At 33.5% G+C, this 23,971-nt stretch overlaps 1 protein-coding gene across 1 annotated transcript in view; it reads left to right on the top strand.

Annotated features, from left to right (window-relative positions):
• The first annotated feature begins 14,503 nt into the window (after positions 1 to 14,503).
• The window catches only part of Dpm1 (Dolichyl-phosphate mannosyltransferase subunit 1), a 32,805-nt gene continuing 23,337 nt past the window's right edge, over positions 14,504 to 23,971 (top strand). The window contains exons 1-3 of the mRNA XM_076501720.1: positions 14,504 to 14,655; positions 16,321 to 16,420; positions 23,238 to 23,348. Coding sequence (XP_076357835.1) covers positions 14,549 to 14,655; positions 16,321 to 16,420; positions 23,238 to 23,348 — 318 coding nt within the window. The 5' untranslated portion in view covers positions 14,504 to 14,548. The remainder of the gene's footprint in view (positions 14,656 to 16,320; positions 16,421 to 23,237; positions 23,349 to 23,971) is intronic.

The following is a 23,971-nucleotide window of genomic DNA, read 5'->3' as shown; positions in this document are numbered from 1 at the left end:
AAAAAACATTCTGGAGCCTTAATAAAAAAATACACTAAAAATAGAAACAATCGGTCACTGGCACCAGATAAAGTTTATTTCAAGCTTTTATAATATAAATTTATTAACAACATCAATATTTAAAGAACAATTTTTACTTCTACTTGTTCAAAAATTTCTTCTTGCAAAATTTAAATCAGTAAAATTACAGTGTACTTATTTATTTATTAGTGGCTCGGATGGGCTTGCTTTTCTTCACAAAAGTAGTTCAATATTTGGAGTTATAGTTGATACCTGTAGGCGCAAATCATCTCAAATATTTATCCTGTTTCTAAATTTGATCTTTGTAGCTGTATATAGTGAAAGTGTTTGCTTAGAAAGATATGCTGTTAGAAAACACATTAAAAATTTCAAAGCTCTGTTACTTATTTCACGGTATTCTATAGCCATTTGAATCCAAAAATTGTGTAATTTCTTCCTGCTGAAATTTTGTTTTCAGTTGAAATTTCTATAAGCTGTTTTTTCTCTTTCAACGGCAAATCGTTGGTATTTGCAGAGTCAACAAAGGGATTTTGAACCCACAGTAATTTTTCTAAATGAGGAGGGAAGTAGTCCCTAACACTTGTACACAAATCACATACGTCCTGCAAGACTGAAACTTTTGCATCTTCACTTAAGGTAATTTCATTCGTAAGTAAAAACCACTGAGATTTTCAAAGCAATCAAGTTCTTCCATAACCACACATTCACCCCAAAGTTTTAACTTACGTTGAAGCCTTTCCATTTTACTCTGAGCTTTGAGGTACGTTACCCTGCATTGTAACATTCACTTCATTTATATAGGCAAATACGTCCGAAAGGTAAGCCCCTTTCTGTATCCAGTATTTGTCCCTTAATTTGTATGCAAATATAAAAATGGCATTCAGATAAAAAGAAACCTATCTTCTCACGCAGTTCATAAAACCGAGCAAGAACTTTTCCCCGAGAGAGCCATCGGACTTCAATATGAAGCAACAATTTTTTATGCAAACTTCCCATATCCTCAGAGAGTAAACTGAAGATACTTGCATTGAATGGTCTTGATTTGATAAAATTAACTATTTTTATGATATCACCCAATACCTCTTTTAAGCCTTCTAGCTTTCGTTTCATCGCAAGTGCGTGACGATTAAGACAGCAATGGATACTCTCGATGTTCTGGTTTTTCTTTTTTATTCGTGCCACTGCGCCTGGAAATTTTCCAATCGTAGCTGCAGTCCCATTAGTGCAAAAACTTGAGCAAACCTGCCATTAGATCTCATGTTCTTCCATAAATAAATCGACCAGTTTAAATATTTCTTCGCCTGTTGCTTGAGTAGGCAAAAGTTAGCAAATTAACGTGTCTTCTACAAAACTAGCTTCGTGAATATAGTGAACAAATACAAGCAACATCGCATAACCTGCGACACCTGTTGATTAATCCACCTGAAGTGAAAAAGTTGGATTCGTTTTTACTCGCCTTATTAACGCCGTTAACACTCCTACGAAAAGTGGAGCCTAATAGGCCCCAGAGCAACTTGAAAGGCTATTAATATTAGGCTAATAATTTTGTATTTAAATGAAATTGCCATTTAAATCCATTAATGAATGGATTAACGAGATTCCCACTGTCCCTATCTACTATCTAGCGAAACCACAGCCAGGGGAACGAGGCCCGGCATGGCCTAGCGCGTAAGGCGTGCGACTCGTAATCCGAGGGTCGCGGGTTCGCGCCCGCATCGCGCTAAACATGCTCGCCCTCCCAGCCGTGGGGGTGTATAATGTGACGGTCAATCCCACTATTCGTTGGTAAAAGAGTAGCCCAAGAGTTGGCGGTGGGTGGTGATGACTAGCTGCCTTCCCTCTAGTCTTACACTGCTAAATTAGGGACGGCTAGCACAGATAGCCCTCGAGTAGCTTTGTGCGAAATTTTCAAACAAACAAAAGCCAGGGGAACGGGCTTGGAGAAATCAGGACTAGAAACGTCTTTTCGTAGGAGTGTTAAGCAATTTGCTGGCATATCCTTAATTTTTCGAGAAACCGAGTTGTCAGAAATGGGGACAGAGTTAATGTTTTTAAGAAATTTCTCATTAGTCGTCCTCTCTACCAAATATTTTGTGCATGGTTTTATCAAATCTTCTGCAATTGTATGAGCTTCATCTGCTTTTGCAATAAGGTAACTAACACAATATGAAGCAATAAGAACACCTTTGTTGTTTTGATGAACAAACGAACGAAATGTAGCTTTCCTTGCATTTAATTGCAAACACTTTCTTTGGTATTCAATAAAACTTACATCATACTTTCTTTTCTTTCTTGTTACGGTACTTCTTGCATTATCCTGCGTTGAAATACGCCGATGAATTCGTATTAGGCCTAGGCCTAGGAAGATTTTTACTCGTATCAGATTTATATCTCAGAACGGCTGGTATGAGTATTAACACTTTTACTGAGAACAACGTTTCAACCTTCCCAGATCATCTTCAGGTTAAGAACGAGAAAGTGTTTAAATGTGACCGTTGACGGAAACGTCTTAGAGACGAGAGAGTATAAACGGATACCGGATTGTAAGGGGCGTTGCAGGTGGATGTTAGGTTATTAATTAGTATAGGTATAAAAATGTTCCTTTATATTGCTTTACTTTTCGTTTGAGTCGTTGTATAACTAGAGCTTCTTTGATTTTGCGTTTGTGTATATTTGTTTCCATATTTAATATATGGGTGTTTTCTATTATTACGTTGTGTTTATTTGATTTTAGTGTTCAAAAACGTGTGAAAGTGTTTTTTTTTTGTTCTTTGAATCTAGTTTCCATTTTTCTGCTTGTTTCTCCAATATAGAAGTTGTGGCAGTTGTTGCATTGTATTTTATAAATTATATTGGTGTTGTGTTTGTCAGTGTAAATTTTGCAAGGTATGGACTTGAGTTTTGTACATGGTTTTTGAATGAATTTGATGTTCACTGGAGTGTTGTGTTTTGTTATAAGTTGTTTTCCAAATATTGGTTATTTTTCGCCGATGTCGGGAACATATCGTATGCAGCAGTATAATGTTTTGTAGTTTGTTGCATCTTAGGATTTATTGTTTGTTTGTTGTTGGTCTAGGTGTGAGCGTATGATTTTGTCCACGGTTTTTTGAGGAAATTTGTTGATGCTAATGAAGTGTTGTTTTATTTTGTCGATTTCATCGTTAATTTTATCGGGTGAGCACAGCTTTGTGGCTGTGTTTATTTGGGTTCTTAATATGTTGAGTTTTTGTTTCGTTTCATGTGCTGAGTCCCAGGGAATGTATAATCCAGTATGGGTGATTTTTCTATAGATTTCTGTTTTGAATTGTGTGTCGGTTCTAGTTATTTTGAGGTTGAGAAATGTTATTTGGTTAGTTTTTCGTGTTCACAGGTGAACTAAATGTTGGGTTGTATCGAGTTAACGTGATTGAAAAAACTAAATGTGTGTTCTGTAGATGCGAATCCAGCAATTGTATCATCAACGTACCTGAACCAGTATAGTGGTGGATGTAAAGCTGAACTGATCACTTGTGATACAATCTATGTCATAAAAAATGTTGGCTAGAACTGGTGACACGGGGTTCCCCATACTTAGGCCATTTATTTGTAGGTAGTTTCGGTTATTGAACATGAAGTTAGTTTTGGTGGTAGTGAATTATATAATGGTTGCTAATTGGCTGCTGGGATGTGTATCAATGGGTTGGGGTCTTGGATATAAAGTTCTAAAGTTATCTTGCAGGTTTCCGTCGTTGGGACTTCTGTGAAGAGGGAGATTACATCAAAACTGGCCATTAAGGCTTTATGATTTAGTTGATTAAGAATATATTTAAAGTTAAAAGAGTCTTTGAAAAAGAAGCCGGCTGATGTTACATATTTAGAAAATGCTCACGCTATATATTTACCGAGATTGTAGTTAAATGATTCGTAGGTGGACATTATGGGTCATAGTGGATAATCAGGTTTGTGAGGTTTGGTGGTGTCGTATAGTTGTGGTGTGCGTGAGTTGGTGTCTTTCGTAGGTAAGAATAAATGTTTTCTGAGATTGTGTTGGTTTTTTAATTTGTAGTCGTATTTTGTTTAACTGGTTTCATGTATTTTTTATTGGATTTATGTTTAGTAGTTTAAATTTGTTTGTATCTGACAAGATGTTGTTCATATTTTAAATGTATTAAATTGTGTTCCTTATAATTTTATTTATTTCAAGTGGGTTTCTCGTCATCAAGAATCGTATCAGATTTATTACTGATATTCAGCCACTTATCCATTATAAGGGTAACAACAATTATTAATTTGTCTAAATACGAATTCTTATATCTTTGGCACTTTAAAGGCATTTTCACGGACACAAAATAGCTTCTTAATGAAAACTCGTTCAAGCGCTTGAATTTTATCATACAATGACATGGTGACCTAAGACCAGTGTTGCCATAACGATTTGTGGAAAAAGGCTAAACCGCTAGAATAATTTTATTTATAAAGGAAAAGGGTGACTTATTATATTTACATTTTTTTTTTTTTTTAACAGAATTTTAAAACCAGATCTGACGTGTGTCTAAATCTCGAACAAAGTGAAACGTGACGTCATGCGGGCGTATGACCTCATAGAGCTCATTGGTACCAAGTTTGTCTAATTAAACTACAACGAATCTAACATAACCTAACACTTATCAATTATAATTGTCATAAATATAATTATACTTTATATAAATATGCCTTGAAATTGAAACAATTGATACTGCATCTAATTGCATCGCAATGTTTCACATTTGGACAAGTTTCAGCTATGACTTTATGCTTCATTATGTTTCATTTCGTTCGAGATTTAGCCGCTAATCAAGACTTGCCTTTTAAGAGACAGTTGGCATCACGACCCAAGGTTGACTGATGTTTCATACGAAAATTACTAGGCTATCTTGCATCTCCAACAACGCATGCAATCTTGAAATGGTGCCATATCTACAAACAACCAGTGGTGCCACTGTCGAAGTTAATTGAAATTGTATTAACACTTTCACTGCGAGAACTTCCCCTAAGCTAAATAACATCGTCTGGTGTTAGGCAGAATAAAAGATTAAAAGGCTCATTACGCGAAAAACCTGTTTTATTAAAGATATATTTTACTTTTTTGTACAACGTATTCTGATTCAATTTAACAGTTTAAGAAAAAAATATTAGCATTCTAAAATTTCATCGCGGAGCCCAAGGGCTCTGAGGAAAATAACCATGATCCAATGGATGATATTTTTAAGATATTAAGAAGTCAAAGCTTTTTCTTTTTTCTTTTCTGTATTTATTTCTGGCTCTATCAACTAGAGATGTTATCACACATGAACGTATGGGGGAGGGGGTTAGGGTTCAGCTGAACCCCTATTTTTGTGATGTAAAATTGTGTTTATACAGTTATAGCGCAGTTATTATTTATTTTAAATATAATTTAAATTCTTCTAATAAAGCACTTTTTGGCTTGAAATAATCGTATTTCCCAACACCTTAGTTGTATCAGAATGATTTACATGCTGACTATGCCTCGCACAACATGTGCTGGCTTTTGATCTCACAAACTAATTAGAACCCATGTTTCAAACATTCTACGTACAGTCCTGGTTAGAGTCCAACTGTTTAGCAGCAAATATATTTATACTTACTGCCTTAAAGCTTTGGCTTTATTCATAAACAGTGTTGTATTTAAGTCATTGTTATAGCAAAAAATGTTAACATAGATAAGAGTGCTGGAGAAAGAGTTATAATGATATACTTCAACTTACACTTCCAACAAAGAAGGGGTAAAAACTGCGGATGATGTAATCCATATATTTCGTGGTGCATAAGGAATGATACCATGTGTGACTTCAGGAAAAAGCGCGAGGGGATATTTACCTTCTTCATTTTAACAGAAAATTGCTCGTATTATGATGTAAGCTAAATGTCATAGTTAAACTAGATATTTTAGCAATTTTTATCAAAACTAAATTTGTCCTTATGTTTAAACACACATGACACTTATTATTTTAGTCTATTGACTTACACCGTAAAAGCTGACCCCTTATATACATATACTTCCCCTTCTCGGAAATATTTGTTTGAGCTCTAATGAATGACATTAGGAAGTAACGTTTTTGTGGTTAAATATTACTATCACTTATATTTATAACGTTGAAATTTCTATAATCTAAATCTTTAATACAAGAGAGCAGTGAGTAATAAATTATGACGTTCAGTAGACTGCTCAGAAAGTCTAAGATTTGACGTCATGCATTGTCCTCTCACACTCCAACTCAGATTATGATTGTACGCCATTCCATAAAGCATTATTAGGTTACAAAGAAAGTAAGTTGAAAGATGGTCAAAGATTTATTAAGAGAGGATGGAGTTATTTCACGATAGAGAAAGATATGTAAACGACTTCAAGATACAGAGTCAGTCATTCAGCGTGTTAGCTGTGATAATTACTTTGTACAAGTGAATTTATTTCTTTTACCTCAGTTAACGTCCTTCGCGACGTAGACCTACAGCCTATTTACAGCAGTACAAGTATTCAGGTTGCAGAAACGTTAAAAAAGAATTAAAGTAACTTATTTTTTTTACACTAACTGGACCTTGAATTATTTGCACTAAATAACTTAAAAGAACCAACCTAATACACGTTACTACATTATTGTCAGGGGTGTCATTATTTGGTGAAAGTAAAATAAAGCTTTGACTAAACGTCAACAGTTGAAGTTGGCGACCAGGAGGTCAAGTATTAAGATCCTAGCTTCACTTGAGACAATGACATTATTAACAGCCATCGTATGAGCCAAGATAAGAATTTACTGACAGAAAACAAATCAAGTCATTCAGATATTGCCACTTTCAGTTTATAAATTTCATATGGAATTCCCTTTGAAAAAAAAGACGCTCACTTAGCTAAATTTTAACTTCTGGGTGCATCGAGATTTGGGAACGTCTCAGTCCTAGCACCTTGAGCTTCAAACGCTCAAGTTAGATGAAAAGTCAAAGCTCTTTTCCCTCCATATAAATATAAACAAAACAACACTATTAACTCTTTACCATACAAATGCAAAGTTAAACATTACAGTGACTGTATCTGTAGATTTTGTTTGTTTGTTTTGGAATTTCGCACAAAGCTACTCGAGGGCTATCTGTGCTAGCCGTCCCTAATTTAGCAGTGTAAGACTAGAGGGAAGGCAGCTAGTCATCACCACCCACCGCCAACTCTTGGGCTACTCTTTTACCAACGAATAGTGGGATTGACCGTCACATTATAACGCCTTCACGGCTGAAAGGATGAGCATGTTTGGCGCGACGCGGGCGCGAACCCGCGACCCTCGGATTACGAGTCGCACGCCTTACGCGCTCGGCCATGCGTATCTGTAGAAGTACATGTGCTGTGAATATGATGGATTGCCATTCAAAATGAAAGAGCGACGGACAAAAGGTGGGAGACAGCCAATCATGTCAATGTTTAAAAAATGAAAAGAAAGAGAGCTCCAAAAGTAGTGGTTTCTTAGGTGGGGTTGCTGAGCGAATACTTAGAAAATGACAATAATAAACATATGCATCAGATGGGAAGAGCTCAGAAACATTCATAACAATGTGATGACATTAAATAATATAGCTAAAGTTTGTGCAGTCACCCTGTCATTGATCCAAATTGTCCAAATTATTAACAAATGAATACAAAAAAAAAAAATCCAAGTTGAAAAGCGATGGAAAATTGCTGGGCAGGTCTGTAAAACATGATAATAGTCAGTAACTCCACATTTCTTGATGCTATAGATATAAATGCTATATATAGTCAGATACAGATAGTTTCATATTCAAATTCTATTATAATTTATATGCTTTTATTTTCACTGTCTTTCATTATTTTTGAAAATAAAAGCACTGACGATTTTCTATCAATATGAAAAATCTAGGTACACCTTAAAATGACCTTGTGATTGGGTTTTAGGTATTACTAAACTCAGGTTACTAACTGTTACCCTGACTCGTACAATGAGTGTTAAGACAAGATCAAATAAAGAAAGAGACAGAAAATTAAAAGAAGAGCAAGCATTTTGTGAACTAACTTCACGTAAAGATATGGATGTAAGGTCAGGCTAGCATCACGTATCTTCACAGTCTATAACCAGAAAATTATTGCACACTATGCAGCAGTCACAACACCAGAGGATGAAAGTTCAGTTCAAACAGAAGTGTTGTTCAATAGACACCAAGAACTGAAATATTCATATTAGGAGTTAATAGCAATAATTCTCTATCTAGTTACTGGAGTACAGTGGAAATGAATACTCCAACATGTCATGATGATAGGTGTTTGGAAGAGCTCTATTGGATGTGAAGAATAAAGATGTCATGCGTGGCCTTACCTCGGAAAAAGAAAAACTTGAATTGGATTGCGATAAAGCAAAAAGTAGCTGTGCTGTATATATTGATAAAATCGAATTCCATCAAGATGACATGGTACAGCTGAACGGTACTTGTTACAAGAGAGGCCAAAGTCGAAAGTTAAGTAGGTGTTCAGAGGAGAGGCAATCAAGTCAACAATTCAAACACCATGATATTTTTTGAAAGTGCATCAGTGAGAAAATGGACAACTGGGTAATTCTAGAGAAAAACATGCCAATGAAACCTCAACTGCAAAGGAGCCCAGAGCTCCTGTTAAGACTAATTCCAGAAGATCATTAAGGTTGAAGCTCCTCGTGGATTCATTTAACCAACTATCCAAGAAAACTTTCCCGAACAAAAGGGTAGCCAGTAACAACAATAAAAAAACAACCCATTCCTACCATAGGCTTTGGAAGAGAAATCCACCTAAAATACTGGGTGATTGGACAGGTTGGTGTTGTTTACTTTTTTATATTAGGACTTTCAAGGGATTTCAGAATCCAGAAAGGAGTCAGTATAGAGATGGCATTCTATAAAGTAATATTAGGTTAGTTAGAGAGTAAATTGAAAGGCAGTCAAATATATAATTAAGACAATGTTAAATTATGTGCAGGTATAGAGTAAACTAGTTAGTGTATTGGCTATTGTGGTTACTTTGTACAAGTAAGTTTTTGTTTTACGTTGTTTAAAATAATTTGTGATATAAGCCTACAGCAATTTACATAAGTGTACAAATATTCAAGTTTGTAGAAACATTGAAGGAGGAAATTAAGTAATTTACTATTGTTTCAAGGATTGAATGTTAAATTATTTTCATCAGATAAAAGAACTCACTAGTAATAAAACTATGCTACTACAAATTTATTTATTCCACAGAAATGTTATGAAAATTCATACTAAATACGATCTTAAGACTTACACAGTTTTCATCTCCTAACAAACATTTTTTAATAAGCTATATCTATAATTTTGTAATTTGTTTAATTCAAATGTTTGCTAAAGGGCACACGAATTTAAGATCAAGCAAGTTCTAAAAATATTTGCAGAGGATGGACAAAAAAAGTGCCTCCCCTTGAAAATCTTGCTAATTTGTTATATCTTTCATTAGATAACAGAAAAAAATATAAAACTGTATGTTTTTAGAACGCACTCTACGAGAGCTGTTCAAATGCGATCTTAAAATCCTAATTTAAACACCAGCTTTTGTAAATATCTGAACTTTTCATGATTTAGTTAAATATTCTCATAAAAAGTGTTGTGCACCTACTGTAGTTTCTTACATCTTGTTATTCTAACTAACCTACAAATTGATCAAAAAAGTTTCTCTGCGATAGTTTAACGTAAAAATGAAACTCAAAATAACACAAACCATTTTCACAAGTTAATATTTAGTCAATATTGCCTTGGATTTTAGTACTGTTTCACATCGATGTTACATGCTTTCAATGAGTTTGTGTAGATATTCCTGAGTGATTGACTGCCATCCTTCTTTGGGTACCCCCAAAAGTTCATCTTCAGTGTTTGGCTTGCGATCTTTCGTTAACTGGTTTAACTCAACCCATAAATTTTCAATCACATTGATATCAGGTGAATGGCATAGCCATTCCATTACATCAATTCTCTTATTTCTAAGATATGATATATTTTAACTACTCCACAAATAGCTAAGTAATTTCTGTATGGGTTGGTTAAGTGTTTGGGGTCATTATCTTTTTGATGGTAGAATTCTTTACATATAATACGCAAATCGCTGGGCATACTATGACGGACAAGTATCTGATGGTATTTGCGCTGGTCCATTATTTGCATCTATTTTGCAAATATATATTTTCCCCTCAACAGAAAAATACCCCAATCCATCACACTCAATGCTTCACGATAGGTGCTATGCATTGAGGTAAGTATCTTAAACATTTCTTCCGCCAGACGTAGAATACGCGCTTTGAACCAAATATTCCAAATTCCCTTTTCCAATTATCAATAGTCCATTTTTTACTTTTTAACAAATTACAGTCTCATGACAATATTTGGAGGTCAAAGTAAAAGTTTTTCAAACTACTACATAAACAAATATTTCATTCTCGTTGAGTCTTCTTGATTCTATAGATCTGGACACTCTTCTGTTATTTGGAACATTTTGGTTGTTTATCTCATGTTTTTCTGTCATTCGTATCTCGATATGAGCTCTAACCTCAAATGATAACGCATCACATGCCAACATTAATCCATTTTTTCATCATAGTGGGTCAGAACGTTGCCACTTGATAGAACTTCCTTTACATAACTAAATGTATTTTAACAGTCCACCCTCCATCTCCACGGAACTTCATCACACAGTAAGTTGTTGAGCGGTGCTAGATTTATTGAGATGTTCTGTACAAACCCTGGATAACACTTTACCATTTCTAAGAATATGTGCAGTTCTGAAATATCTTTGGCTCTTTAGCGTTTGCAACTACTTTTATTTTATCAGATAGAGGATGGCGTCCATTCATTTCATTAACAAGGCCGAAATAACTCACTTTGGAAGTTGTGAAGGAACAGCTGTCTTTCTTGGCATAAATATTATAATTCTGTAATCACTCCAATACCATTTCAAAATTTCGAAGATGTTTCTTGTTTGCCACTCGAAGCAATTATCAAAATATCATCAATAAAACAACACACAATTAGGATTTCCTCTAGAACTTGATCTAAGATGGAGGTAGATTAGAAAATATGTGGTGCTTGAATGTTTATGTTGAGATATCTTTTATATTTTTTTCTAACTTCACTTAAGCATATTCATTTGACAAGTCAATTTTACTTAACCGAGGACCTCCTACCAAAGTTGCAAATATTTCTTCAGCCATGAGAGGAGGGTAAGGCTGGTCCATTAATTAATTTTAACGGAAACTTTATAGTCACCATATCATTGAAGTCTGCTGTCTGCCTTGGGTACTACAACAATGACCAATCACTTTTTTTCTACTTTGGTGATCACTCGCTATCCTCTAACTTCTCTATATTTTTTCACTCCATCAGTAAGTGTATACAGTACAGAGCTAGCCTTATGGAACTTCGGGATTGCATCTTTCTTCAACTACATTCTGGCCTCAAATTCCTTCATTTCGCCTAGTTCGCCATAAAATACGAAGTGATACTTTTGTGGTACCTTCTGAAGTGTGCTCTTTCTTACTGATAATATACTCTCCCAGTTCAGGCGAATTTGTCTCATTCAGTTTCGTCCAAAAAATACTGTTCTCTGACCTCTACCAATGTCCAGTGACAGTGCCTTCTCTTGGTTTCAATATTTGACATTAATTTTAATTTGTTCAAGAAGATTAACTTTATGATTTGTGTAAGATTTTAGATTAATGTAGGTTCATCTAATGATAAATGCTAGACATATATGTGGTAAACACCTTTTGCTACAATAGAAACAGCTGATGCAGTATCATAAGTGAATGTCATATCATGCTTATAAACTTGTGTATCGACTTTGACCTCACCAGTAGTTCTCTCTTTTTACTTTACTTTATGGGGAGACGCATAACTCACTTTTTCTTTTGGTTTTCTTCATCAACATAATTTGTGTGACCTTTCCCTCGACCTAGGACTCTTTCTGGTTTCTCGCTTCCTCTGGCTGACCCATGAGGTTGATCTCTAGACTGGCTTTTACCTTGTTTATTTTTACAAGCCTTGTATTTTTCAATGCAAATTTCGGATCCCATCTGCGTCACTACCTTTTTTTTTTTGCGTATAAGTCATTTATTGATAGAGACATTTTTAGTAAAATACGGAGAACTAACAAAATGGGTGCTACCATCATGTGGATCATGCATATACTGCATTCATCCTTTAAAATTTAACTTTTACTTTCCAGCTAGATATTCTGCGGTGGTTCAACGCTAGGTTTGCAGACTTAGAATAATAAAATTTCTGGGTTCAATTTTCCAAGTTGAACAGAATATAGGCAGTTCATTTTATGACTTTTTGCGTCGACACAAACAGACCTAACTAAATAGCATTATCAGGTTAAATCACCCAGACCTCACGCTTTTATGAATAATAATAACACCAAGACACTGCCTTTTCTTTATAATATAAGCACCTTTCGTCCGAAAATAAGAAAACCATTTTCTAGTTTTTGTATCATAGCGCATAACTTAACACTTCTCAATATTGAAACACTTTCTTTGTTCTTAATTTGCCCCCCGCTAGTACAGCGGTATGTCTCCGGATTTACAACGCTAAAATCAGGGGTTCGATTCCCCTCTGTGGGCTGAGCAGATAGCCCTTTGTGGCTTTGCTATACGAAAAACACACACACTGTTCTTAATTTAAGCGTTTCAAAATAAAACAACAATCCTTCCACTTTTGCTTTCCTCCACAAACTGGCATAACATTAATGTTTTGGTTTTTCAAATGTAAACCTAAACAACTGGGTAAGATAATATTAACAACTTAATATTTTGTTTCATTATTTGATGTTTTAATAGTCTATTCTGTTATGCGCTGTATGTATATATAATGCTGGCCAAAATCGTAAGGCCAATGAATTTAAAGAAAAAATATGCATTTTGCGTTGTTAGACTCAGCCACTTATTTGAGTAGAGCTTGAAAAGATGAAAATAAGAAAAGGTAAAATAAAATAAAAAAACCTTTTTTAGCATTTAATAGGGAAAATGTGAACACTATGAAATTAGGCTAAATATTAGCTGGTCAAAAGTTTAAGACCATACCAAAAAGAAGTCCTATACAAAGTAGGAAATGCCCAACAAGAGGTCTCAGTAGTGAGTTGCACGGCCGTCATTGCAAATAACTGCAAACATTCGCTTTCACATGGTCAATATAATCGTTCGCAGAAGGCTGGCTGGAATGTTATTCCACATGGTGAAGATGGCTTCACGAAGATCATACACTGTTTGGAACTAACGCCCATTTCTATAGACTTCCCTTGCCATCCACCCCCAAACATTTTCAATGGGGGTTCAGTTCGGGTAAACACGCTGGAAGGTCCAAAAGAATCACGTTATTCGCCATGAAAAAGTCCTTTGTCCTGTGGGCATTGTAGATTGCAGCGTTGTCTTGCTGAAAGATCCAGTCATTTCCACACAAGCGAGGGCCCTCAGTCAACAAGGATGCTCTCTCCAACATGCCAATGTACCCAACTGCTATTTGACGCCCCTGTATAACCTGAAGCTCCATTGTTCCATGGAAGGAGAAAGCACCCCAGATCATGATGGAACCTCCTCCACTGTGTCGTGTAGAAAATGTCTTCGGTGAAATATCCTTATCGTGCCAGTAATGTTGGAAGCCACCTGGACCATCCAGGTTAAATTTATCTCATCAGAGAACAAAACCTTCGTCCACTTTTCTACGTCCCATGTTTGGTGCTTCGCAGCAAAGTTTAACCGAGCTGTTTCATGGTGTGGAAGGAGGCGTGGCCTTTGAAAACGTTTACGCTTTATAAAGCCTTTCTCTCGTAGATGCCGTCTTATTGTTCTTGAGCTGCATTCTACGTCTGTAAGAGCCTTAATCTGGTTCGACGATCGGCTGGTGTCTGGCCAGACAATCCGTCGATCCTCCCGCTCAACGCCGGCGAAATTTTCTTGGACCGACCACTTGAAATTCTCGTTCCGTACCCCTCAGAGTCTTTTAAGACATTTGCAACAGCAGTTTTACTTCGCGCAATCTCACCAGCGATGGCTCATTTACAGAGACCTCACTGTTGCAGCTCAACAATTTGCCACGTTCAAATTTTGTCAACTTTTTAGCCTTTGCCATATCTTTACCCAATGTAACACAGGAGATGTCAGTGAGAGATGTTGACAACATTAATACTTTACACAAATGACTAAATTTCGTTACGTGTTTACCGATTAACGCTTCGTTTTAGCATGGTCTTAAACTTTTGACTAGCTAGTATTTAGGCTAATTTCATAGTGTTCACATTTTACCTATTAAATGCTAAAAACGTTTTTTTTTATTTTCCTTTTTCCTATTTTCATTTTTCGAAGCTCTACTCAAATAAGTGGTTGAGTCTAACAACGCAAAATGCATATTTTTTTTTATGTTCATTGGCCCTAAGTTTTAGCCAGCATTATATATATCAACCGAAAAGGTGAGGTTATGATAATTTAGATATATATATTTAGAGGGTGTTAAAGTTGCTATGGAGGTCGGTGAAACTGATAAGTATTCAATTTTGCTTCCAACGTATAACGAAAAAGAGAACTTACCTTTAATTGTGTGGCTTATTTTAAAGTATATGGATGAATGGTAAGTGCTGTAATTGTAGTTAACGGCTTATATTCCATATTGGATTTTCGGGCATGAAGTCACAGTGTTACCGCTAAAGAAGATATAATTATAAGTTACTAGTACGAGCAAAAAGCCGCCATACGAGTAGTTGTTTATACTAGTAATTACTAATCGTAGTATTCATACCTTTTTTAAAAAAAATAGCAAAAAAGTGAACATTTTCTAAAAAAGGATTCGTTGTGGGAAGTACTGCACGGGAAAAGTATTCGGATTGTGATTATTAGTCACATGCAACTCGCTGCAATTCACAGGAAAATGATTCAATGTACAGAGCTAAACAATTTCATAATTTTATTGATATGTAGTGTAATGTTTTATATATACTGAAAATGAAATCCTTTACTAAAAAATAATAGTTGTTTTAAGAACTCTAGTTTTTCAGTATTACATTTTGAAAATTACATCAATAGATATAATCAAACCCTGATGTACATATATATGAAGTGTACAACGTATTTTAACTTAATTAGGCAAATTTTAAGTACTGTAGCTATTAATTAATTTCTATGACATTATGAACATGTTTATTGTTTAGTATAATACAAAGTTGTACAGAGCTTTTAAATCTAGTGGTACTGTATTAGAGTGAGATGTTTTATTCGTCTTTTGTTTTAATAGTTTAGTTGCAATTTAAGGTTATCAAAAATTCAAGGAGCTTCAAGCAAAACATTGCATTTGAATTACCAAAAGTTTGAAAAATAGAATCTGATAAAATTAGACTTGAATATTGGTTTTCACTAGCAATATTTAGTATGTTTTTTGTTTTTTTATTTATGAAAAAAATAATTAAAATACTGTAGGCTTAAATTATATTTGTAATAAGTTTAAATGTAACAGTTATTTACTACATTCACAAACAGTTAGGCACAAGATAGTTGCAGGAATTTACATTTATTATGTAGTGATGTGAGTTATCTAGTCCTTCAAAACAGTATTTAAAATATATTTTTCTTTACGTGCTTCCATATGTGTAAACAACTAGTGAACATGATCACATTACATCTACGATGGAAAGTTAATAATGTAGATAATGAATAAAAATGCTAAAGTGATCTTGCCATATTATCAAACTAACTTGTTAACCCTGCTTTGCCTTAAGAAATAGCATCTTTGTGTGGATTGGATGTTAGTAAGGTATAAATCTGTGATAACCTCATTTTTGCATCACCTGCATGTGGTATCAAATTTGATACTCTTGCACACATATATTCTCTACCATACCACTTGAGATAAAGAGTAACTTCTCCAGATATCATTAGTAAGGTACTATATCATATGCAGATATCTTCCATAGATATGTGTCCTTAAACTTGCATCCATGCATGAATGATCCTTGGAAAGAATTTGAAGAGTGGGGGGGGGGGGCATTGTCATCAGTGTATTACACAAAAACCTTTATGATGCAGGACAGTGGACTGTATCGATGACCTACACTTGAAGACCTTTAGTGAAAGAATATTGTGTAGTGAGATACAGACACTTATCTTTTTATCCCTACCATAAATTGTAAACATCCATCTTTATTATGGTATTAGAAATTATATTTAACTAAATTATGGCAAAGAACAACAACAATTAATTTAGGACTTTCTTTTAAGAATATTCATGCGTTTCTTTTCATAGTGGCTATGACTTTGAAATAATTATCATTGATGATGGAAGTCCAGATGGTACTCTTGAAGTAGCCCAGCAACTTGAGAAGATCTATGGGAAAGATAAAATTGTATGTTGTTTGGATGTTAATGATTCTTTGTATTGAAGAAACATTGTTTTTGGTTCAAAGTAGTAAATAACAAGATGTATTAGTCTTAAAGCTGTTTTTGTGTGTATATGTTTTAAATAAGAAATTTCTATTCTGTCTAAAAGAAGAAATTGTTGAGAAGACACTTGATAAAGAATATAGTAACAACTATGTCACTATACTTGAGATGAGAATCCTTTCTTTGCTATTAATATAATTAGGATCACATTTTACCTCAGTGTGAAAGACCTTTAACCAAAGGTGTACAGGCTTGGTTAGTTGGTTTGCTCTCTATTGGGGAAGGAATATTGACTACAATCCCAAATTTACTAAATGTATCCATATGAAATGTAGCAAACATTTATTAAAATGTAGAAGTATACAAAAATCATACGAGTTACAAAGGTACTGGTGTCAAGATATGTCTGTGAATTGATTACATTGGTCTCACTCAGATTTTGACAAGCTGGTAGTGCAAGATGACGCTCGTACAAAGAATAAAGATGCTTTTGTCCATCATGTAGTGTCCGGCATGGCCGGGTGGGGTAAGGAGTTTGACTTGTAATCTGAGGGATGTGGGTTTGAATCCCCATTGCACAAAACATGCTCACCCTTTCAGCTGTGGGGGCATTATAATGTGATGGTCAATCCCACTATTCATTGGTAAAAGAGTAGCCCAAGAGCTGGCAGTGGGTGGTGATGACTAGCTGTCTTCCCTCTAGTCCTACACTGCTAAATTAGGGACAGCTAGCACAGAAGTTTTGCATGAAATTTCAAAACAAGCAAACCATCATGTAGATGCATGTTTTACTTTCATAACCTCTAGAACCTCTGAATTACATATCTACAGCTTTTTTTTCATATTTCTGTTTGTTGTATCTAATCCTCCTCTATTATGAACTGTCACTAAATCAACAATGTAGAGTAAAATTAATTTTTGATAAACCTGGCATCAACTGCATAATGTCATGTTGAATGGTGTTTTGTAAAAAGTTGTGGCTTGTGCACCTTTACTCCCTAACCTACCAGTCCATATGCACATGGTTAATGTTGAACAAATAATCAGCCAGAGCTGTGCTCTTGATTTGAAGCTTAACCTGTTTTTTGAGTACTGCTTTCTACAAATTCTGACACATTGTTTTGAATTGTAAATCAGTAAAATTGTCTCATACTTATGAACCACCTTGATAGTACTCCAACAAATATGTATATTAAACTGATCTTTTTAAAATCAAATTCATGATATTCTCTGTAGGTCAATTCTTATTTGTATTTCCATAGCAGTATGAACATGTATTAGTATACTTTTATCAAAATCTTACCTTAACAGTTAAGCAACACCTGAAGTTTTTCAATGTGGTAAAATGTGTAAGTAGATACATTGACTGAAGTGCTGTTCTTGCCAGTAGTAACACTACAGTTATTTATTCTATTTACTATACTTTGAACATATAAGTTAAAAATAGTGAACAACACATATTTATATTAAAAACAACAAGCCTTGTAAAACTAGCAATAGTTTAGAATCTTACTGTATTCTGGATTAAAACAAAGCAAAAGAAATGTGCTCTAAATAGTATTTGTATTTTGTTAGTTGACCACTCCAAAGTATACTGATAAAGCTACAGAGACAGGGAAAGAAAACACTAGTATATGTATCAGTTTTTTTTGTATACTTTAAAAATATTTGTTCTGTTTGTAACTCGTGGGTACTCAAAATATAACTCTATTTAAGTCAGTTTATGCATGTATTTATTCTTGGCATAGGTATCAAGTAATGGTTCAAAGAATAATTTATGTTTTTATTGTGCATCTAGCCAAGTAAAAAGGAAAGTTCTTTCTTAAAATAATTCTCACAACATTACATTCATTGAGTATGATCTCTAACACACTAAATAACCCCTGTTTTAAATTAGTCCTTACTTTATACTTGTCATAGTTATTCTGGTAATAATTTAAACTGTAATGCATATCATTTTAACTCATATAGTTTTATAAGTTTATTTTTATTACAGTAAATAATTATAAGAAAGTGTAGTATCTTTTATATTGAATTTACTGGTTCATTTTTATTTTATTGTTTGACTCTTCAATATGAAGACTGTTTATACTTTGATAAAAAGGTATCTTGATTTAGAGAGAGACTTGCTACTAATTCTACAGAGTGCATCTTAGTCACAAAAATTGCACACGTTTAGATTTCTGTACTTAATTACATAAAAAAATAAATTTGCAGGATTTATTTATTTTTTGCAGTTGACAAATAAAGTATCCATAAAACACACAACAGGTAAAATCTGTAGTATAGGATGCTGCTCCAAATGACCACTATTTAGAAAGTTTAGGTGTTCCTGGAACATTCTAGTTTCATTTACTCTCTCATCATATTGTTTTCTGTCTGGCTATGCTGCTGTTGTGTACTACAGTTTTAAAGAATTATGATCAACAACAACAAAGAATAAATTGTAAGAGCAGTCTTTTTACTTGTACAAAATGGTTATCTGGTAATTCTCAGCTTTCATGATTGTTTTAAGACATTTTCAAGTAATAAAACCCAATTTTATTTCAAATTAAAATCTTGTATCATATTTATCACTTTTAGTGTTTATTAACCCAACCAAGATGTGTCTTCTTATGGTGATGGGCACGTCATCACATTCGTAGACTTGTATTCCAAATTTTACTGAACTATGAATTAATGAACATAATGCAATAAGTACGTTATCAACTTATAGATAATATTCCAAATTTTTTAGCATTATATCTTAGTTAATTTCTTAATTTAAAAGTAAATAATAAAAAAACCTAATTATTAATTTTTGTATATCTTATGGTATGTTCAGTGCAGTATTGGTTCAGATTAGATGCTTGTCTAAATACAAAATTTCAAGTTTCTTACAAACTTGAAACCCAAGTTACCAATATTGAAAACCTAGAATATATAAGCATCTTCTACCTTTTCTATTTTCTGAGATGTTATTATTTTTAGTGAATCAACCAAGATGACTCCACCCACCTCTTTCATTTTTGAAAATGCTTATGTATGCCTAATTTTCCCAGTGATGTGTAAATAACTAATTAAAAGCTCAGAATGCTTATGTGGTTTTCTGACTCTCTGAAAAGTATTTACACAGGAAATTCTTACTTCTCATGGTAGATTCCAAGTGATAAAAGAATTTGATATTGAGCTGAAAAATCATTTTCTTTAGACCCAAATGTAGCTTGGGTACTAAGCCTGATAAATTAGTAGATAAATTAATAAATGAAGTGATAAATTATAGTAATCTGATTTTTTTTTTTTTATTTCAAAATGCATATATAAAATCTGAGAATTTTGTTTTATGTCTGACACATGAAAAATTTGATTGGGGCTTAGCAAATTATGGTGCACAATGAATTGAGTACAAAGTTTGTAATAATTAGAAGGGATAATTGTTTTCTGCACCTCTTTTAAGAAGAGTAACTGAAACTTAAGAACTTATTTCTCTCTCTCTCTCTCTCTCTCACACACACACACACACACACACACACACACACACACACACTCATTATAACAAATGAGAATGCAGTTTACAAAATACTGCTCAACTATAACAAAGGGAAAACAGGTTACCTTGTAAAGGCCAGTTTTGTATTAAGTACAGTAACATGAGTATACATGTGCTGTGCTGTATTATTCAACTTCTATAATGTTAGTCAGACACTACTGAAAGGTCAATAAAATAAAAATATTAAATTTTTTATTTATAAATGATATTTTGAGATTTAAGCTATTTAGAATAAACATTTGTGTTTTTGTATTGTAATTGTAGTAATTCTAGAACAAAAGTGTAATATCTATTTCCTTTTTTTTTTTTTTTATGGTGGTTACCAGGTTGGATAAAATATAGTAACTTTATTTATTTGGTCTTCTAAGTATTAGTTGAGTTTCTTTATCTGTTTCACTGCATAATTGTATTTCATGGCCAGTCCCCAATCAATTTTATTTCTCCATCAAAAACATTGTAAGATAGCAGACTTTTTCTCTATTATTCATTTTGATATATAAGACACACTGATTATATTGGCATTATGACATCAATAACTTAAACTGATAAAAACACAAATATAATCAGCTGCTGTCTCTGTGGGTAGATTATGTGGATGACTTGTTTTGCCTCATGGCTGGGACCCCAACTGAAATTTTTTATACTGCTTATTCTCATAAATATCAACACACCTGTTGTCTAGCAGCAGTTTGTGGAGTGTTGTCATTTTCCATTGTAGAGGCAAAAATGTTTTGATGGTCATGGAGGAAGGTTAACCTCTGCTGTTAATGATGGTTAATCTTCTAACAACCATAGTTGTTTTCTGCACTGAAATTCTCACCACAATTAGAACAGCTTTATTCCCATTTCAATGTAAGGTTAAATGTCAGTTTTAGTTGTCTGGATCTTCTTATCCTTTGCATTCCTGGATGTAACACCTTGGTTGACTAAAGTGATGAGAATCATCCTTCAGCTCCCTTCACGGTTTTTTGATGTCTGATAACCAAAAATCCTTTGCTTCCAATTTCCAGATTTATCCTATATTTTCTTACCTAAAGCTTCAAGTTTTGTCCATGGGGGTACTATATAATGTGTGTGTGTATATTTTTGACTTTCCACATGTGCTGAATAATGTACAATAGAAGATCAGTCTATTTTGTACATTCTAATGATTTCAGTCTTGAGCATGAGTATTTGCAACTTATCTGTGGTCTTGAGTAATGTGAACAGCTTCTCTGGAAGGTTTGCTTCTGTTGTTTTGGTTTAAAATATATTGTCCCCTCAGTTCAAATAATTAACTGATTGCATGCTAGTTAAACTAAATTTTCTGGCCAGAAACACTCCAGAATTTTAGTCAGCTGTGTAGTTGTTTTTTCATTTTTCATGGATCAACTGGTTCATTTGACTTGTAACATTATCTTTTCCCAAGACTTTTAGACTTGACCTAATTTTTTCCAAAAATGTAATTATGATTAATTATACACAAACATTAATTTGAAAAATAAAATTGAAATGATTAAAAATAAACACTCAATATGAAAAAGAAAGTGAGGATCCCGTGTCTTGTAGAGAGAGCTTTGGTTACATAGCAAATAACAAAGTGGTTCCAGTATACAAGGGAGATGAATTTGAGTATCAACTGTGTAAGAATGTCAGAATTTTGTCAATAGTAAAATTGTAAAAATATGTATTTGAACATTGTAAAAAGCATTACAATCCACATCTCCTACAAGTTATGATTTTTCACTATTTTTAAGTGGATAATTTCTTGGTTTAGTATGACTGCAGGTTTAACATTGATTACACAGTGATATGAACATCTTTAGAATTCAGATGGACTATCTTAAGTTGCAGCTTGATGAAGATTAATAACAGATGAATTATGAAAGTATTTCATTCTTATTTATTCAGTATCTTCTGAGAATAGCAGATCTATTTGCTGTAATTTCCCTTTTTCCGAGCAATGAAGTAAGTTTTACACATTCAGAATTTTACTTTGTTTTTAGGCCCATTTTAATTATAAAACATAAAGGTGTTGGTATCTCCATACAACTGACATAAAATTTCTTGGTGTTCAAACAGTAGTTTATTAAATTTCTAAATAGCTAAGTTTCTTAAGTTCTATGGTAATATAATCCAAACACCAGGTTCTTTTAAATATCATTCCTGTGTGGATAGTTTAAAATTTGCTAGAAAATTTCACTTCAGTGTATTGATATTCATACAGTAAATAATCTAGAAAAGAAAGCTTTAATCAAAAAATTAGTATCAGTAAGAAGTAATTATGCTTATACTGAAATATGGTTATTATCAGTATTTTTTTTTTTTTCTGTGACAAAGATCTAGGGCATGAGCTATGAAACAAATACATTATTATTAAAAATAAGTTGTCTTCCATTATTTTGATAGCTAAATGTAACTAGAGTATTGTTCTACACTTTAGACCTTCATGCACAAACATCTTAATTTTGAACTATTGGTGAGGAGATTAATTTATCTTACACCTTACTTGGAAATAAAAAATTATGGATTTTAAATTTTAATTTCTTCTCAAATTTTAAAATTTTAATAAATAAGGAAGTTTAACTGTGGAAGTAGAAGGACTGGGGGAGACAAGTATAAATTTTGGAAGGGTAGGAGACATCATGTAATTTTATTTTTCTAACAGGGTGTTTGTCATTTTGAATGGGTGGCCTTCAGATGTTGTAGAGGCAGTAAATTTAAATAATTTTAAGGAAAAGCTTGATACGTATATAAGTAATAAGGGCTGGCTTTGTGGTTGTTAATTTAGTAAAGCGTATGGAACAGCCATGATGGACCATTAGGCCCCATGTTGTACCAAAATGTTAAGAAGTATTTCTTATCCTCTTCTAAGATACAATCATGACAGTACAAATATACAATACTTTAATACCCATAAATGCTGAATTATGTTCTGTGTTTTCTCTAAAGTAGTTTTTAAAACCATGAAATAGGCTGGCTTTGCATTGCATACCGTATTAATGATGATTGTGTTAAATGGAATTTTGAGTTACAGAAAATAATTATCAATCTAATTATAATAACCTTAAATTATATACTGTATTTTAGTTAGTTATGTGTTGCATTATTTTAACCAAGTGGGATGAATCACCGAGAAACAGTTGTGACATAAACGTGATATGGATTCTTAAATAAAATAAACTGTTTCATTGTGTGCCATTAGTAAAGAGCCACTGAAGTGATTTGTTTAATACAGTATTTAAATTAAAACAAAAGATTATGCCTTATAGGTTTTAAGGCCACGAGAGAAGAAGCTTGGACTGGGAACAGCCTACATTCATGGAATTAATCATGCAAGTGGTAATTTTGTAATTATCATGGATGCTGATCTGTCTCATCATGTGAGTTAATACACTATCACCCTGTGTTCCATTTTTATAAAAGTTTATTAAACTGGAGTATCTAAAGTTTGTAATTGATGTATATAAATTCACTACTACTGTTTGTTATATTTCATCATTAATTTTATTAAGCTGGGATTGTTTGCTGCTTAGTATTGATAACATGCAGTAAATTGAGTGCTGTGTTCTTTTCATTTATGCATATAGATCATTCATGTGGAATTATTTTGTTTTAAATAATATAATGGTAACTTCATTGCCTCTCTGTTTAATTTATATATAAATCATTCATCTATAAATGTTTCAAGCATATGTGAGTAATTTATTTCCACTCTGTTAAGTTTTGTGTAGAGGCCATTAACTGGGATTGTAATGTAGAACATACATATCAGTATGGTCTCTGTCACCCAGTATTCTGTTTTGTTCTGTTTACTTAAACTTCAACACTATCTATCACAAGGGTGGTTTATTCATCTCTACTGACGAACAATCACCAGATACAAAGAAATAAAGTAAATAATTTAATAACTTTATGATACAACTGTTGTCAAACTAAATAAATCTTACTACCCAGTTTATACTGGACACACACACACACACACACACGCCTTTTCGCTGATTCT

Source organism: Tachypleus tridentatus, chromosome 5, assembly GCF_004210375.1.
Source record: "Tachypleus tridentatus isolate NWPU-2018 chromosome 5, ASM421037v1, whole genome shotgun sequence".
Taxonomy (NCBI): Eukaryota; Metazoa; Arthropoda; class Merostomata; order Xiphosura; family Limulidae; genus Tachypleus; species Tachypleus tridentatus.
The sequence above is the reverse complement of the archived record's forward strand: the minus strand, read 5'-3'. Positions and strand labels throughout refer to the sequence as shown.